Source organism: Phacochoerus africanus, chromosome 10, assembly GCF_016906955.1.
Source record: "Phacochoerus africanus isolate WHEZ1 chromosome 10, ROS_Pafr_v1, whole genome shotgun sequence".
Classification (NCBI taxonomy): domain Eukaryota; kingdom Metazoa; phylum Chordata; class Mammalia; order Artiodactyla; family Suidae; genus Phacochoerus; species Phacochoerus africanus.
This window is the reverse complement of record NC_062553.1, coordinates 4,787,972-4,801,859: the sequence shown is the minus strand read 5'-3', so window position 1 is coordinate 4,801,859 and position 13,888 is coordinate 4,787,972. Positions and strand designations below refer to the sequence as shown.

Here is a 13,888-nt window from a genome sequence, read left to right as displayed (position 1 = left end):
CTCCAAACGTGCCTCGGATGCTGGCTCCCCAGTGAGGGTCAGGCCTTTTAGAGACAGTTGCCGTTTGCAGGCAGGCTTCTGACCTTGGAAGCTGAATGCTTGACTTTGAACCAGAGCAACCCCCTTAATGGGCTGGGTGAGTTTAGCCAGTTCACTGACCTCCCACAGCTCTGTGATTCTGCACGCTGGCTAAATTTCTCCAAACCTCAGCTTTCCTGTGAAAAATAGGGCTCAAAATACCCAACAGAGTTGCTGCCAGACAATGCAGGTTAAGACCTTCTGCACAGTATCTGTTTAATCACTTAAGGACATTGACATTGAAAAAATCCAGAATTCCATTTCTGATAAATTATTAGGCGAACACCCATGGTTCATCTCAAATCCTCCAATTATTGAGTCTTAAGTTATTTGAGCCAATATCAGACAGTGCATAGCTTCTGATTATTTTTTTATCTATTTGCTTCGTGAGCCTATGCTTGTGTGGGAATTTTCCTTCGCCTGTGCAGAAGCATTTCAAGAGGCATTTTGCATGCAAGAAGCGAGCCTGAAAGTTAATGACCTCATCAACTGATGAAATAAGTATGGCCCAAGACGGTTTTCTCCAAGTGTGAATGTCAAAATTAATTTCCTGATTGATGGTTTAATTGCCTTAAATTACCGCACAAGATATTTAGAGATCCGAATTCTCTCCCACTTGCCATATTTCTTCATGGATGATAAAAATGAGAGATGAACTTTCTGCGGTTCAGATGAATATTTAGTCCAGAGAAGAAAAGCACCAACAAAACTCTTCATGGAAAATCAAACACACCCCCAGACTATGAAATGCACTTTCCGCGTAGTTTCTATTCAAAGGGCCTTGGTGACTTTGTATCCTGTTCCTCACGGGAGGTGTTAAATATTGTGGAGTTTGTCAGTCACCCGGTTGGAACAGGTTGCGGAATGGTAGTTCCCTAAATATGATCTGTACTCATGTGGGTTTCTGAGCCTCTCCCCCGTTCACGGGGTTCGGCAGAAAGATGCCTGACATCCCCTCACAGGCGTCCCCGTCTTTTTTTTTTTTTTTGTCCTTTCTAGGGCCGCACCCTCGGCATATGGATGTTCCCAGGCTAGGGGTCTAACTGGAGCTGTAGCCACCAGCCTACACCAGAGCCACAGCAGCGAAGGATCCAAGCCACGTCTGCGACCTACACCACAGCTCATGGCAACACTGGATCCTTAACCCACTGAGCAAGGCCAGGGATCGAACCTGCAACCTCATGGTTCCTAGTCAGATTCGTTAACCACTGAGCCATGATGGGAACTCCGCGTCCCTATCTTAATTCCCAGGAGCTGTGACTGTGACCTTACATGGCAGAGGGGACTTGGCAGTTGTGAAGTTAAGAATCTTGAGGAGTTCCTGTTGTGGCTCAATGGGTTAAGAACTTGACTAGTACCCCTGAGGATACAGGTTTGATCTCTGGCCTCGCTCAGTGGGTTGAGGATCTGGGTGAGCTGCGGTGTAGATCACAGATGTGGCTCAGATCTGGCATTGCCATGGCTGTGGCATAGGCTGGCAGCTGCAGCTCCAATTCAACTCCCAGCCCGGGAACATCCGTATGCCGCACGTGTGGCCGCAAAAAGAAAAGAAAAAAAAAAAAAGAATCTTGACCATGGGAGATTATCCCGATTGTGCAGGTGAGCCCAAGGTAATGACCAGGGATGCAGGACAGGTCATGTCCCGGTCCTGGGATGTGAGGAAGGTCCGCCAGCCATCCCTGGATTGGAAGGCGGAGGAAGGGGCTACAAGCCAAGGAATGCACCTGCTGGCCTCGAAAAGCTGGAAGGCGAGGAACCTTCCAGAGGAATGTAGGGCTGCTGACACCTTGGTTTTAGCTACTTGAGCCCCAAATCAGACTTCTGACCTCTGGAACTATAAGCTAATACATTTATGTGGTTTTAAGTGACGAAAGCTGTGGTCCTTTGTTGCAGCAACGCTAGGAAACTCATGCACCACCACACAACGTCTGCATTGCGAACAAGGAGCGTGGCAGGTGATGCCACTTCAGTGGTGGCTCCTTCTCAGTCTCCTTTGCTGGTTTCTCCTCGTTGCTCTCCTCTCTGACTATCGGAGACCCGGATGCCGTCCGGGATCCTCTTTATCCCGCACTGCCTTAGGGGTCTCATCTCATCACACACTCTCTGCATAACAAATAAGCCCGGACCAGTAGTTCTAAACAACACGCCTTTCTCTATCCAGTTTCTGTGGGTCAGGAGTTCAGGCACAGCAGAGCCGGGTTCTCTGCGGGGGGAATCTCACAGGCTGCAATCAGGGCTGCCGACAGGGTCTCATCCGAAGGCTGGACTGGAGAAGAACAGCTTCCACGCTCACTCACGTGGTTTTGGCCAGATTCAGTTCCTCTGGGGAGGTTGGACCCAGGGCCATCAACACCCGCATTTGTTTCTCCTGCTCAGAATCCATCCCTGAGCTCAGCTCTCTGATGTGATCCTTGTTTAGATGATGAAGAGGCCTGCAGACTTTTTTTCACTTTTTAGGGCCGCATCCACGGCATATGGAGGTTCCCAGGCTGGGGGTCGAATTGGAGCTGCAGCTGCCGGCCTACACCACAGCACAGCCACAGCAGCACGGGATCCGAGCCACGTCTGCAACCTACACCACAGCTCACGGCAACACTGGATCCTTAACCCCCTGAGCGAGGCCAGGGATCGAACCTGCAACCTCATGGTTCCTAGTCGGATTCGTTAACCACTGAGCCACAACGGGAACTCCAGGATTTATTTCCTTAACTCCCCTGTGTAATGTAGGGCAGCATTAGTTCTGTTTATCGTGTTCTGTGTGACCCCCTCATGTTTATTTCTAAGTGGAAGTTGGTACCTTTTGATGGTTTTCATCCATTTCCTCCTCCTCCCATCCCCCCCTCTGGTAACCACAAATCTAATCTCTTTTTCTATTTTTTCTTTTTCTTTTTGGTTTTTAGGCCGGGACCCACGGCATATGGGGGTTCCCAGTCGAGGGGGTGAATCGGAGCTGCAGCTGTCAGCCTGCGCCACAGCTCATGGCAACGCCAGATCCTTCACCCACTGAGCGAGGCCAGGGAGCAACCCCGCATCCTCATGGATTCGAGTCGGGCTTGTTAACCGCAGAGCTGCCAAGGGAACTCCCTGATCTCTTTTCCTATGGGCTTGTTTGTTTGTTTGTTTGTGAAGTATAAGTGACCCACAGTACAACACAGTGGTTCAGGGTATCTGTACCTTTCAAAGGGATCCTTACACGAAGTCTAGTTATGACCCATTGCCATACAAAGATATTAAATAATTATTGACTATATTCCTCAGGCTGTACATTTCATACCTGTGACTCATTTATTTTGCAGCCGAAGTTTGTATCTCTTTTGTTTTTTGGCCTTTTACGGCCACACCCATGGCATATGGAGGTTCCCAGGCTAGGGGTCCCATCAGAGCTGTAGCCGCCAGCCTACGCCACAGCCACAGCAACGTGGGATCTGAACCACGTCGGCGTCCTTAACCCACTGATCAAGGCCAGGGATCGAACCTGCGTCCTCACGGATGCTAATCGGGTTTGTTAACCACTGAGCCATGACGGGACCTCCTGAAGTTTGTATCTCTTAACCTCCCTCACCTATTTCTGTCCTGTCCAGACCCCGTTGCCTCTGGCAACCATCTATTGTTCTCCGTATATATGATTCTGATTCTGTTTTGTTACATAGGTTCATTTGTTTTGTTTTTAGATTTCACATATAAGAGAAAACATGTTATCTTCGTCTTTGTCTGACTTACTTCACTGAACGTAATAACTTCCAGGTTTGTCCGTGTTGTCGCAAATGGCAAGATTTCATTCTTGTTTATGGCTGAGTAGATTCCACTGTGTGTGCGCGTGCGTGCATGCGTGCATATGTGTGTGTCACACCTTCCTTATCCATTCATTTGATAAGCAGGTTGGTCAGCACGTGGTTTGCTTCCATATCTTGACTATTGTAAATAAGGCTGCAATGAACGAAGGGGTGCAGCTGTCTTTTCTAATTAGGGTTTTCATTTTCTTTGAATGAATACCCAGGAGCAGAATTTCTGGATGGTGTGGTGGCTTTATCTTTAGCATTTTGAGGACTCTCCATGGCGTCGTCTCTAATGGCTGTACCAGCTCACAGCCCCACGACCTGCGTACGAGGGTTCCCTTTCCTCCACATCCTCGCCAACACATGTTGTCTTTTTGATAAGAGCGCTCTGAGAGGTATAAGGCTGTGGCCCCGCTGTGGTTTTGCTGTGCACGTCCTGATGGTGAATGACGTTGAGCATCCTTTCATGAGCCTGGGGACCGTCTGCAGGTCTTCTTTGGAAAAATGCCTATTCCGATCCTCTGCCCAATTTTTAATGGGGTTGTTTGGTTTTCTGCGGTTGAGTTGAGTTTTTATCTATTTTGGGTCTTAACCCCTTACGGGATGTCAAGTGTGCAAATACCTTCTCCCGTCAGGAGGCAGCCTTTTGGGTTTGTTGTTAGTTTCCTTCTCTGTGCAGAATCTTTTTAGTTTTGTTTAGTCTCATTTGTTTATTTTTGCTTCTGTTTCCCTTACCTGAGGAAACATTAAAAAAAATAAAATATTACTAAGACCACGGATGGGTGAAGCTGGCCCTGGGGCGAGTGCTGGCCCAGTGGTGGGCAGAGCCAGGTCCCGGTGTCTCAGGATGCAAGGTCCTGGGGGTCCCAGCGCTGGTGTGGGGCCACTGGTGGGCAGGGCAGGGTCCTGGGCCCTCTAGTGTCTGTGTTCAGGACCAGCTGGAGGCTGTAGGGTCTTAAGGCACTTGGCCTGGGGGTGGGAGGAGTTGGGTCCCTGCCGGACTAGCCACTTGGCCTGAATGTCCCAGTACTGATGCCAGGGATAGGCTGGCAGGTGAGGCTGGATCCCAGAGCTAAGAAGCTAGAAGGAGGATGCCCAAATGGTGCTACCAGCACCAGTGTCCTCATGGTAGAACAGGCTCCCCAAAGGGCTGTTGCCAGCATCTGGGTCCCCAGGGGGAGCTCTGGTCACCTGCTGCTTCTTGGGGAGGCTCTCCAAGCTCAGCAGGTGGGTCTAACCCAGGATCCTTCCAAATGACTGCTTCTGTCCTGAGTCCCAGAACGTGGGAGACGTTGTGTGCTGTTTGAGGATGGATCTCGATTTCCCGCAGCCCTCCAGCTCTCCTGAAAATAAGCCCTGCTGGCCTTCAAAGCCGAATGTTCTTGGGGTCCATCTTCCCAGTGCAGGACCCCTGGTGGGGAAGTCTGTGTGGGGTTCCTTGGGGAGCAGAACTGCAGCTGGTTCCCCTCCCATTTGGGGGTCATTCACCTGGAGTCACCCACCCAGGACTTGGCTCTAGGATGGCTCTGCCATCTCAAGGTGGTTCCTTCTTTACGCCTTTAGTTGTAGATTTTCTCTGCTGGCCCTCAGGTCTTTCTCATCAGTAGTTGCTCTGTAAATAGTTGTAATATTCACATGCCCTGGGAGGAGGTGCGCTTAGGGTCTTCCTATTCCGCCGTCTTGGTCGCTCCAGGCTCTGGAGTGATGCTTTTAAAACAGAGCATGTACTGCTCATTATTCAGATGCAGGTCTTGATAGCAGTTCATGTCTCCGAAATTGAGATGCATCGTAATTTAATTGGCAGTGATTTTTCTCTCTGCGTGATACCTAAAATAACGGTGCGTCTCATAATCACTGAGACATTAGATTTGATCAAAGACACTGTGTCGCATCGTGTCATTTCTCGGCTCAAAACTCTCTACTCATTTCATGCAGGGCAGGAGCCAGAATTCTCGCTATGCCTCACACAGCCCTACATGTCAGGACCTGGTTACCCTCCAACCTCTACTCTGTCTCCAAGGCTCACTCCCCTCCAGCCTCCCTGGCATCCTTGTGTTCCTCTGGCTCCCTGGCTTACTCATCCTGCTCCAGTCTTCCTGCCACACCACCTTCACCATGAGGCTTCCTCTGACTGTGCTTTTAAAACTGAAGTGCCATGCCATGGCAGGACTCCAGTGTTCACCTTAGGTGTTGACTCAGAACCTGCCCCACCTGTAAACCCACCCTGTTTATAGGAGATGCTCTAAACCCCGGAGCAGGTGCTAGCCATGCACTAACTGTTGGTTCCTTTTCCAAGAGATTGGAAACCACAAAATGACCTGAACAGGGTCAGCAGTCTAGCCCTCTGAAGTGGCTTTTTGCTTCTGAATTTCTGTCTTCCTTCCTTTCTCCCTTCCTTCCTCCCCCCCCCCCCTTTCTCCCTTTCTTGCTTTTTACGGCCACACATGAGACATACGGAAGTTCCCAGGATAGGGGTTGAATCCGAGCTGCAGCTGCCAACCTATACCACAGCCATGGCAACACTGGATCCAAGCCACATCTGTGACCTATGTCACAGCTTGCGGCAACACCGGATCCTTAACCGACTGAGTGAGGCCAGGGATCAAGCCCTCCTCTTCACAGATGCTATGTCAGCTTCTTTACCTACCGCGCCACACAGGAACGCCTCTGAATTTAAACACTCATGAACCTGCATTTGATCATGTTAAAGAGGGCGCTGTGACCGTCGCAGGCGCCCTCTGGGCCAGTGACGTCTATTCTCTGGACCGTCTTTGGATCGTGCTGTTAGTTTTATCTGCATTCTCAAAACACACACCAAAGCCCCTCGTGTTATTTTAAGGATGATGTTAATTTACCTTTTAGAGAATGTAGACTTAATAAAATGTTCTAGAATGTTCTGGTTTCCAAAGTACTTGACAGGTTATTATAGACTCCTCACAAGAAGACTGACAACGAAAAGTTCTAAGGAAAACAGTGTGGTTTTGTGAGATTGCATGTTAAGTGCTATGAATCAAAAGGCCCAGAGAACTGAAGTCTGGGCTGCTTGCTCACACCCTCTGTGCTTTGTCCCTATTCCGCATACAGCCTGGCCATCTCCAGGAAAAAAGCTACAGATGTGGGAAAGTAAAAGAATCTCACCTTAGTGATGCAGCCCTTGGTGTAACACAGTCCAGCCACATGGCTCTAGGTGTGTGCTTCTCCTGGTAATGCCAGATAGGGAGGAGCAGGTGGAGCTAGAAGAGACTGGAGCTTTGGAGACAGACTCAGATTTGAGTCTCTTTTCATTTATTTATTAGCTGTGCGGCCTTGGACCTCACAGGATTTTCAGATAAAGCCGCACTGAAGATGAGCTAACATCCAAAATTACAAATCACACAAGGAACAATCCACCATGAGTGAGAGCCAGCACACACAGCACTGAGAAATTTGGACGAAGAGATGTTAGCTCTTATAAAGGAAGTATGGTTCAAACAAACAAACAAAAAAGAAATAACAGGAGGAATTGCTAGCATAAAAACAAGACATGCAAGAAGACAGATTTTAAAAAATGACACGCTTTTATGAATGAAAGTCATACTCATGAAAACAGAAATTTAATAGATGAGTTAAACAGCAGTTTAAATATGGCTGAAGACACATTGTGTGAACTAGAAGATAAAGGTGAGAAGGGGTCCAGAATATGACATGGAGTGCTAAAGAGATGGAAAACATGAGAGTTTAGGAGACATGGGAGCAAAATAAGAAAGCTGTGGGGGACTTCTTTAGTCTTACAGGAATTCTAGAAGGAGGGATAATATTCAAAGTGATAATGGATAAGAAATTTTCAGAAGTGCCAACAGTCATGAATCCTAAGGTAAAGAAAATGTCGATTAACTTTGGATTTGTGGAGTCAGGAATGTACGTTAAAAATTTAAAACCACTGAAGGAATAGAAATAGAATAGAATAACTTTCAAAGAAGTAGAGAACAATGATTACATAAAGATCCTCTTCAGAATAAAAGTTATAAGATGCCTAAAAATAAATCTGACTCATGTTTCTAAGAGCTTAATGGAGACACTTATAAAATGCTAGGGAAGGGATAAAGTAAGAATTGAGAGAAATGCCTTGTTCTTGGATAGGAAAATTTAAATTTGGAAAGATAGCGATTCTCTACAAATGAGTCTATAAAATTCAATCCAATTACAAGAAAATTTTTTTAAAAAAGCCATTTTCCCAAACTTAATTATCTGATCCTAAAATTCATATGTAAAGAAAAGCATCCAAGAATATCCAAGACAGTTTTGTACAAGAGAATATGGGAAGACTTGTCCTAGCAGATATGAAGTCTTGCTGTAAAGTATAGGGATTAAAGCAGTGAGGTATTGGTACAGAAATAGACCCACAGAATAAAAGAAAGACCCTCAAATGAGATTCATGTACATGTGGAAACTCTGTCAGACAAGGTGGCATGACAGGCCAGTCATAAACAGATAAATTATCTGATAAATGGTACTGGAACAATTAGTATCCGCTTATGCAGAGAAAATTAAATCCCTTCCTCACACCATAGAAAATTCATATTAAATGGCTTTAAGATGTACATGCAGAAGGAAGAATTTTAAAAACTTTAGAAGAAAATGTAAGTTAAGATTTTAATTAAATCAAGGGAGAATGGGCTTTTTAAAAATAAGAAGCAAAAGCTATGGTCCAATAAAGCAATGATGGATGAAATGAACTTGAATTGACCCCTGTCCCTCTGTTCTGGGGTTTAGGTGTGGATGGAGGAACATACACTGTCAACTGTGCTGCAGACACACCTGCAGGATGACCATGAGAGCATCATCCACCAAGTCTTGGACCAACTTGGCGGGCTCAGTGAAGAGTGAGTACAGCTTTCTGGAGGTTGGGGGACTTGTGTCCTGTGTGATTCTCCATACTAACTTCAGTGTCCTCATCTGTAAGGTTAACTCCCCCACCCCCTTACAGTCATTTTGAGACCAACCACATTGTAAATATAAAGGTGAAACAGAGTGATAGCAGAGTGCCATGGATGAAAGCTTGGAGTCAGGATTGATGTGGGCACGTGACTTCGTTCTTACCCTCAATTTCCTCATCTGTAAAATGGGGCCACTTCAAATAGTTCTCTAATAGAAACCTTTTAAACACCTTTTTGGTGTATAATTTAGATATGTTAAGTGTATGATTCAATGACTTTTAGTAAATTTACAGAGTCTGCACCCATCACCATGATCCAAATGGAGAACATTTCCATCACTCCAGAAAAGACCTCTTGTGCCCATTTTCAGTCATCCCCATTGATTAATAAATTTTATAGCTAAAATATTTTTCTATAGTTATTAATGTGGTATCACCAAGCTTGCTGGAAAATCTTTCCTTATTTCATATGAGAAAATTATTTTGATATAACTGATTTTCTAGTTGCCCTGCCTTTTCCAGGAAACTATTTTGCATATGTATCGAGAAGCCAGCAGATAGCTATATTATTAGGGAATACAGGGGAAGCATCAGAAGGTGATAGAAACAAGCAGAGAAAACCTGGTGAGTGATATTAGAACAATAGTGAGCTACTGGAAGATTTGTCTAGGCTCAAAACCTGTCTTTTAATTATACAATATTTTGTCCATTTATATTTAATGTAAAACTTTGTGGTAATATATTTGGGTTTTTAAACTCTCATCTTACTGCTTGTTTTGTTTCTGCCCACTTGCTTTCTGTTCCCTTTTCTCTCCTCTCTTGCCTTCTTTTGGATTAGGTGTTTTATTTTCTACTTTATCTGTCTTGTGGCTTGTTAGCTAAATGTTCTTTTACTATGAATTTAATGGTTCAGAGATTTTGAGTGGCATCCTTGATGTGTCAGAATCTAATATATGTTAATAGATGCCTTCTTTGAGGACAGTACAAACACCTTAGAATGATTTAATTCCATTTATTCCTCCCTCACAGATTATGCTTTTCTTTTCTTTCTTTCTTTCTTTCTTTTTTTTTAGGTCCATACCCATGACATATGGAGGTTCTCAGGCTAGGGGTCAAATTGGAGCTGTAGCCACCAGCCTATACCACAGCCACAGCAATGCCCATCCAAGCCACATCTGCAACCTACACCACAGCTCACGGCAACACTGGATCCTTAACTCACTGAGTGAGGCCAGGGATCAAACCCGCAACCTCATGGTTCCTAGTCAGGTTCGTTGACTGCTGAGCCACGACAGGAACTCCAGATTATTTTTCTTATTAGATTTAGAAATTTTTCTAAATTAGATTATTTTTCTTATTAGATATTTCACAACTCTCCATATTTTCAACCCCATGGAATATTATGTTGGCTTTATGAAGTCAGTATTTAGATTTAACCTTTTATTGCTTTCAGCTCTTTCCTGTAGCTTTTAAGTTTCCATCTGTCATTATTTCCTTTTACATGAAGGTTCTCTTTATTTTAGATTTGATAGTTACAAATTCTCTTAGGTTGGGTTTGTCCAAAAATGTCTATCTCACCTTAATTTTTGAGGAATGTTTTCATTAGGTATAGAATCCTACTTTAGTTATCTTTTAAATACTTTTTAGGATAATCTTTTGGCTTCTGATTTCAATTTTTTTGGCTGCTTTCAAGATTTTCTTTTGTTCTTTGATTTTCACCAGTTTATTATGATATGCCTAAATATGAATGTGGTCTTTTGTGCATCTATTTGCTTGTTTGTTTGTTTGTTTGTTTATTTATTTATTTATTTATTTATTTTGTCTTTCTGTCTTTTCCATGGTTCCCAGGCTAGGGGTCTAATCAGAGCTGTAGCCACCAGCCTATGCCAGAACCACTGCAATGCAGGATCCGAGCCATGTCTGCTACCTACACCACAGCTCACGGCAATGTCAGATCCTTAACCCACTGAACAAGGCCAGGGATCAAACCTACAACCTCATGGTTCCTAGTCAGATTTGTTAACCACTGAGCCATGATGGAAACTCCTTCTTGTTTTTAATAAATCTGTAGTGCTTCTTGACTATGTGATTTGCTATCTTTCATCAGTTTTTGAGGATTCTGAGCCACTCATTTTCTCTTTAAATATTCCTCTGCCCATTCTCTCCCAATTCTTCCTGGGGCTCCAATTACACATCAAAAAAAAATTATTATACAGGCTATAGTTGATTAACAATATTGTGTTAATATTTGCTGTACAGCAAAGGGATTCAGTTGTAAATATATATACATTTTTTCATGTTATTTTTCAATATGGTTTATCACAGGATATTGAATATAGTTCCCTGTTTATCTGTCCTATATGTAATAGTTTGCATCTGCTAATCATAAACTCCTAAGCCTTCCCTCCTCCACCCACTCCCCCGTAGCAACCACAAGTTCATTCTCTGTGTCTGTGAGACTGTTTCTGTTTTGTAGATAAATTCATTCGTGTCATATTTTAGATTCCACATATAAGTGATATCATAGGATATTTGTCTTTCTCTTTCTGACTTACTTCACTTCGTATGAGAATCTCTAGGTCCGTCCATATTCCTGCAAATGGCATTATTTCATTTTTTTATGGCTAAGTGGTGTAGTATTCCATTGTATATGTATACCACATCTTCTCTATCTGTTTATATGGACATTTAGGTTGTTTCCATGCCTTGGCTATTGTGAATCCAGTTACATATTTATTAGTTTTTTTCACCATATATCATTTGTCTCTTACTTGCTCTTCTACATTTTTCATTCTTTTGTTCTCTGTGATTCCGTCAAGATACTTATTTTGAGCTGTCTTCCAATTCTTGCTCTCTTCAGCTGTGTCTTATCTGCTATTAAACCCATCTGCTGAATCCTTAATGTTGTTTACTATGTGTCTGATTCTAGAATGTCCATTTCATATTTTTGCATAGTTTTCAATTATCTGCTAAAATTCATCTTATCATTTAACTTCCTAAACCTATTCATCATAGCTGATTATTCTAATACCCAATATCTTGTGGGTATGTTTCTATTATCTGTTTTTTCTCTTTATTTTTGGTTCGTTCTTATTTGTTTGCAAGTCTGGTTATTTTTATTCAATGTTGAACATTCTTATTAAAAATTATGGGCTGTCCCTCCAGAGAGGATTTATCTTACATTTAACAGGGATTTCAGACAGTGGCAGATCAACTGCTCTGTTTGTGAATTTAGCTGATTCAAAATTAGGTCTTTGCAAGGGATGATTCCTTATTCTTAGGCTGAGGGCTCCCAGCTGAAAACCTGGAGTGTTTGCCAGGTGTGTCCTCCTTGGTACACTGACACCCGTGCTTTGTTCAGCTTTTCAGGCTGTCAGAAACTTCAGTTTATAAAACCAAATGTCAGGCCTCTCCAGGAGACCAAAGTTTTCTGCTTGACTCATTGAGACAGGATCAAAAATAGCTGTTGATTTCTGTTTTGTGTGTGTTAATTTTGAGAGTTAGGCAAGAAATTTGAATGGATATGTGCTGAAGTCAGCTGCATATATGCATCTGAAACTTGGGGCGGAATGCGATAAAGTTTAAACTATTAATAGGAGAACAGATGGCTGACTGTAACCAGGTAAATACCCATATCTAAGAGGATGGGCAGCGGAGGATGGGATAATCCTAGGCTACCATTTCCGGAAAGGCTCCCTGTGGGGCATGGTTATTTCAAGCATTTCTTGGTAGGTTGATGTAGTAGCCAGAATTTTCTAGAGTACCAGAACCAATAGATAGAGATATTATAGAGATAGAGAGGTTGAAAGGACCCAAGATCTGCAGCTGACGAGCTGGGGACCCAGGAGAGCCAATATGTAGTTTCAGCCCCAAGTCCAGAGGCCTGAGAACCAGGAGGGCTGATGGACTAAGCATGTGTCTGAAGGCCGGCAGTCTCAAAATCCAAGAAAAGCCAGGGTTTCCATTTGAGTCTAAAAATAAGAAACCCATGTCCCACTCAAGGCAGGCAGGCAGGAGGAAGTCTCTCTTAGTCGTGGATAAATCAGCCTTTTCTTCTCTTTGGACCTTCACCTGATTGAATGAGGCCCACCCACCCTGGGGAGGGCAATCTGCTTTTCTCTGCCCACCATTCAAATGTTAATCTCATCTAGAAACACCCTCACGGAAACTCTCAGAACAATGTTTGATCAGATGTCCAGGCATCCCACGGCCCAGTCAAGCCGACACATTAAATTAACCATCACGCACAGTGCGGCCAAGAGCGTCGACCCCCAGCCCCTTACTCACTTTCTCCAAAGGTCCACGCAGGGCATCCTACAGGGCCACGAGCTGCTCCTGTGCTCCGCTCTCCGGAGGCTGGCCCTCCGCGGCAGTGCCATCACCACCCTGACGCAGATGAGGCTGTCGGGAAAGAAGAGCCTTCTCCAGGAGCTGCGTGAACAGCACGCCCTGGAGCAGGGCTCCTCCCAGTGTCTGGACGAGCATCAGTGGCAGCTGCTCAGAGCCTTGGTAAGACCTTGCATCGGCCCCCTGCCCGTCCCAGACAGCAGGACCGCTCCTCCGGCTTCCAGGGTCCAGCCCCGTTAGCCGAAACCCCAACCCTGCTCTTGCGTTGTTGTGGGGTGGGGACCATGGCAACTCGCTGCAGGGGGCACCCAGTGGGCCCCAAGCTTCCAGTGCCCGCTCTGATGAGAATTATACTAAAAATGCACCTGATATCAGAGCCTGGATACGTACAGTCATCATCAGGGGTCAGGAGAAAAAGGCCCTAGAGTAAGGTTTTAACAAATGAAAAGACAGGCTTTGTAAATTGCCGGGCTGGGATTTGAACCAAGCAGCCAAGCAGCCAAGCAGGTCTTATGCAGCCACCGAGCTGTAGGAGCCGCTGAATTTTGGTCCCCACTGGTGACGGATAAGCTCACAGTCTCGCTCTGCCCAGGAGGGCTTGGTGGGAAGCAGGCAGGACTCTCCTGGCTCCCCTCACCTTTCTCCAACACGTATTCCTTCAACTCTTATGCTCCTATGTTGGCTTCGGTCCTGTCCCACTACTCTCAGACTTGGATGTGACTTCAGAACCCAGCTCTGCTGTGTGACTTTTAGAAAGTTAGCATCTCTGAGC

The 13,888-nt window shown here is 44.8% G+C and overlaps 1 protein-coding gene across 2 annotated transcripts in view; it reads left to right on the top strand.

Moving 5' to 3' along the window:
- EVC (EvC ciliary complex subunit 1) overlaps window positions 1-13,888 on the top strand; it is an 85,062-nt gene that overhangs the window by 58,775 nt on the left and 12,399 nt on the right. For both annotated transcript variants that reach the window (XM_047798526.1, XM_047798525.1), the window contains 2 exons: window positions 8,607-8,716; window positions 13,068-13,278. In XM_047798526.1, the coding sequence (XP_047654482.1) occupies window positions 8,607-8,716; window positions 13,068-13,278 (321 nt within the window). The remainder of the gene's footprint in view (window positions 1-8,606; window positions 8,717-13,067; window positions 13,279-13,888) is intronic.